Source organism: Pollachius pollachius (genome assembly GCF_949987615.1).
Source record: "Pollachius pollachius genome assembly, chromosome: 6".
NCBI lineage: Eukaryota > Metazoa > Chordata > Actinopteri > Gadiformes > Gadidae > Pollachius > Pollachius pollachius.
The window spans coordinates 15,768,696-15,773,434 of NC_136939.1; the positions used below are offsets into that span (position 1 = coordinate 15,768,696).

General features: G+C 38.7%; 1 protein-coding gene across 1 annotated transcript; it reads right to left on the minus strand.

Annotated features, from left to right (window-relative positions):
- Positions 1–236: 236 nt before the first annotated feature.
- irf1b (interferon regulatory factor 1b) lies at positions 237–3,914 on the minus strand. Its single transcript, XM_079738937.1, has 10 exons — positions 3,802–3,914; positions 3,374–3,466; positions 3,025–3,124; positions 2,525–2,692; positions 2,368–2,408; positions 2,136–2,259; positions 1,884–2,012; positions 1,570–1,604; positions 1,256–1,379; positions 237–839 (listed from the first exon to the last, which is right to left on the minus strand). Exons 2-10 carry the CDS (start codon positions 3,458–3,460, stop codon positions 721–723), a joined length of 927 nt encoding a protein of 308 aa, XP_079595063.1. The 5' UTR covers positions 3,461–3,466; positions 3,802–3,914; the 3' UTR covers positions 237–720.
- Positions 3,915–4,739: the final 825 nt, after the last annotated feature.

Sequence of the window (4,739 nt, forward strand, 5' to 3'; positions counted from 1 at the left end):
TACGCGTACCATAGTTTGAGTGGTTCATAGTTTGAACCACTGGCCTATGCAATATGTGTTGATTTCTTTTATATTTCACATTTCTCATGAGGAATAAACAAAGCAGATTACCCCAAGCCCGCTACCCCTGCATTATGTGTATATATGTAATATATGTGATATTGCTATAGCCTATGTTATCCAAATTATTTTACAAAGATGGGTATTCTTCGTGTTTAAAAACGGAAATAGAACTATCACAGTATAAATGTTTTTATTTTACATTAAAATCTTATATTACAACTTTGTACAAAAACAAAAATGGTTGGCATCAAAATAACAGCAAACTTCATTTATACAGTGTGTATATGATTGTGTAGAGAGTTATTTGTCTATAACTATAAGCACTTGCATGACATGAAACCTTTGCAAAACTATTAGCTGTTTATTGTATTTAATAATGCTACCTGCGACAATATATAGAAAGTTTGCTGAAACAAGAGGCACCATTTTTTTTCCTCTTTAGAAACCCAAGAAGTGGTTGCAGTTGTGAGGATGAGGAACTGAACTGAACTGAAGAAAAAACTTTTTTAACCCATCTTAAAGTCTGTTTCCACAGCGATGCTCAGGAGGAGGGTTGAGGAGGACATGATGTGTTCCTCGGGCTAGTAGGATCCCGCACATGTCATTATTGTCAGTGAGTCAGAGGGTGTCCTTCCGTCTCTCTTGGTCCAAGAGGCTTCAGGGATGGAAGGGCATCTGTTGGTATTGGGAGGTTGGGAACATGTTCCAGGTCTCAGGTGAGTAGGATTCAGTCCCTGTGCTGAGGTCGGTGTAGAGCCGCATGTCTAGCTCCTCTCCTGAAATCAATCAATGAACGAATCAATCACCACAGAGTAAGAATAATCTTCCTTAGTTACATTGCAAAGCACATTTATCTAGCTGCACATAGCCTTAATAATGCTGTAGGTATGATTTAAGAAAAGTAATTTGAGTAATTTGTTAGAAATGCCATAGCCACCAGTAAACTGTAAATGCGTTGTGAGATTATCTGTTTTGATGTGACTTTATATAAGCCATTTTCGTTTTTAGACTAGGATCTCTTCCCTGATTGGTTTAGAATAGACAGCACTTCTCAATGGAGTAGAAACGTGGGGAGGGGGAGAGCAGAGAAGGCTCTCTCTTTTTCTCTTGCATATTACATACAGCACCTCTAAATCCAATCATTACATTACACCCTAGATGATATCTGATCAAATTGGTTTGCAGAATTTACCTGAGGATGCGTCACTCCATTGGCTGTGTGGGCTGTAGTTTGAGTCTGAGTTAAGTCCACTGCTCAGCCGGTCATCTGAACTGTTTTGCATCCAATTTGTTTCTGGCTCCAGCTGCTGGCATATCTGAAATAGCATGGCTTGAGTCAGCCTTATATTGTTCTTCTAGTCATTTATTGTATGATACTATACACAGTTGAGAACGTTACATTTAGGGATATAACAGATGAACAGATAAAGCACTCAGGTAGACATGGGGATTGCTGTCAATGAAGGTCACATGCAAAAATCTGAAACAGAATAAAGAGATTCTCACCTCAAAGAGCTCTCTCACCTCTGCGTCTTCAAAGTCTGTATAACAAAATCGAACAAATTTGGACACATTAAACCCTGAATGATATGAAGTTTTAAATGTTTGAATTACTTAAGTGAGTCTTACTAGTACAGTCTTTGTACTAGTCTTAACAATAAAGCTATTAATAGTTATATAACCTGCATTTCTATAACGAGTCAAGTTGAAATTTTCTTCAGAAACAAAGCTTCAACATAGGTAAATAATCTTCTGTTCCAAGAAGAATGAAGTAAGAACATAGCTAATATGCTATGGCTAAAATGTGTATGTTTCCATACCTGGTAAGTGATCTGGCGAAACTTCAAATCTACGGTAGAAGCAATCTGTATTGTTGCTGTCGGGCCCAATCGTGATTACATTTTCATAATCTGGTACCTCAGATGCACTCAGAGGCAGAGATATCATGTCTACAAAGTGGAGAAAAAACAAAACAACATTTTGTAAGTATTTGTAATCAAATGAAATGTTAATGATAGCACCATCTCTGAAGAAGCGACATAGGCCTTCTTGCTGACTTGTATCTGTCTTACCTTGTTCTGTGCTGTCAATTGTGTTTTCTTGTGGGGAACATGTGTCGTCATAATGGGGTGGATGTTGATCTTCACAGGATTGTGTGTCACTGAAGTCTGTCTCTTCCAACCTGGCCTTTGTTAACTGTGAGCAAAGAGAGACAACCCGAATGAATGAATGAATGAATGAATAAATTACTTGTTAAAAAAGATTGAAGTAACATACATCCATTCCATCGAAAATTTAATTTACCTTGTTCCTTCTCTTTCCATCCTTGGTTTTGGTCCGCCTGTCTGTTGGGATTGATGAGAAAAACATCTTAATATTCTATCCTAGCTCGCTAATCTTTAACCACTATTGGAATGTATAGACTTAAAATGTAAAACATCATGACATTACGTCTTCTCACCTTTAGTTGTGGTGACTGCCACCATCTTGTAAACCCGCACTGCCTGTTGGCCTTTGTTGACATTCTTGCATTTAACTTGTTCAACGTCTGGCAGTGAGTTCATGGCACAGCGGAAGTTGGCTTTCCATTTCTTTGGGTCTGATTCGTCTTCGCCTTCTTTGAATTTCCCTGAATAAAATCAATCAATAAAAAAAAATGCTCAGAATGATACAAAAAACCATACAAAAAGAAACAGGCTGGTAAATGATAGCCTCCTGAACTATGACAGGTCCAATATCGAAGGACGCTTTGAATGCCATGGAAGTGTGACGAGGGAGTATTATGCATTCCAAAATAAGAGAAGAATAAAAAAAAAAATGAAACAAAGTCAAATAGACTTTGTAACTGACCTGTGTCTGTGTGTGTGTGTGTGTGTGTGTGTGTGTGTGTGTGTGTGTGTGTGTGTGTGTGTGTGGGGGGGGGTGGGGGTGGGGGGTGGGGGGGGGGGGGGTGGTCCTCACCTGTATGAATGGCCCAGTGTTTGAACAGACTGGCGTCCTTCTCCACCTGCCAGCCGTGTCTTGCAGCATGCTTCCAGGTGATGGCGAAAATCTTTTCCTCCTACACACACACCAACATCCTCATTAGTCCGCATCAACAGCTGCGCCACCGATCGGATATCAATGCCTTAACGTAATAGCTGCACCATAACATCAGATATATTGTTTTATACAAAATTGAATTGAATAGAATATTGCATGCGATTGAATGCAAAACAAATTAAGAACAATAATCTATGGGAGCTAGTTTCATAAATGTGTGGCATAGAAGCAGACGCGAGATGAATAGCGCGCGGAAAATAATTCGTACCTTGTCCACCCAACTGAGTCCCGGAACTTTATTAGACTCGATCATCTTCTCCAACCAAGGTCTCATTTTCATCCTTGCTACCGGCATGTTTGTCTAAAATAAAAAATTAAATAGAATTGGGAAAAGATCACGGTGTGAATAGCCTAATGAATAACCAAATCATTCTTGAGCTATAATCAACAAAGAACTTTATTTTTGATTTGGCAACAAACTATAAGAGAAATTATTTTTACTTATTGAATCTTTAATAATATCATGCAATTTAATTCGATTATTCAGAAGACTTTGTTTAAACCATGCGTTGATCCCCACATAGGTGTTCCAGCGCTTTGTTGAGATAAATCGCTTTTGAAAGTAACCTCATCGCCTTTTAATAACGTTATCATATGCACACAAAAACAGTTTCTGTTATTAGTAAGCCTACTTACAGTTTCAAATGGTGAATAGTCCGTTCAGAAATGTAAAGAATGATCCAAACTTTCTCCTCGCTTGTATATGTATCAGGTCGACTGCAAACTGAACTGAAACATAAACGGAAGGCTTCCTTTTTATACTCATAGGTTGGATTTCCCCTGTATTCGGGCAACCAGCTATCAAAAGGGGCTTGGCCACTGCTGACTTCGGTCTGCAGATGCGCAGTGAAGATTGTCAGCGGACGGATTTCAAGTCGTCTGATTTCCCAGAAATCATGCCTTTGAATATAGGCAGTCTGGTTAGGCGCAACACAAGAAGGAAAACAGGACAACGATTCAACTTGTGGCAATGCTTGCATGAGCCAATAAGCAGGCAATGTTCCTAATCCTTCACATTGTGTACGTTGAGTAACCTTTATTTCTGAGAAACATATACTTTATAGAACTGACTTTTTAAAAGAGTTTAATAAAGAAATTGTAAACAGTTCCCTTCCTGCAAAACGTGTGCAATTTGTATATCGTTTAAATATTTTAATAAAGAGACGATGGTGCTTAAAATCTAGAGTGTATTTTTTTCAGCGTGCATGAAAATACTGTTGCATATAGCCTATAAATAACCCCTACACACGTGTTCAAGATACGACGACCAGTTTTTTCAGACACGAATGTGTGACCTACTTGGAGCACGCCCTTTAAAATAAACTGCAACCCAAGCGAGCCGAGAACACGAGCGTTTACAAGAAATGATGTAGTAATTTAAACAGTCAATAGGGGGAGTGCTGGTTCGACTTTAGCAGATATGTTTGTTTACTGCATGGTCTGCTAATGACAGCCTCTTTATTTACAGTCGGAAAGCCCTGCACACTTTGGACTGCTGGTTTCATCGTTCGTGTTAACTTGAGGTTGGATTTCCCCTGTATGTTTACAATTTCTTTATTAAACTCTTTTAAAAA

Coding starts and splice junctions, on each gene's coding strand:
- irf1b (XM_079738937.1), bottom strand. CDS start 3,460: ATGCCGGTAGCAAGGATGAAAATGAGACCTTGGTTGGAGAAGATGATC. Junction 2,409..2,524: donor GGCAGTCACCACAACTAAAG/GTGAGAAGACGT, acceptor CAATCCCAACAG/ACAGGCGGACCAAAACCAAG. Junction 1,605..1,883: donor TTCGCCAGATCACTTACCAG/GTATGGAAACAT, acceptor TTTGTTATACAG/ACTTTGAAGACGCAGAGGTG.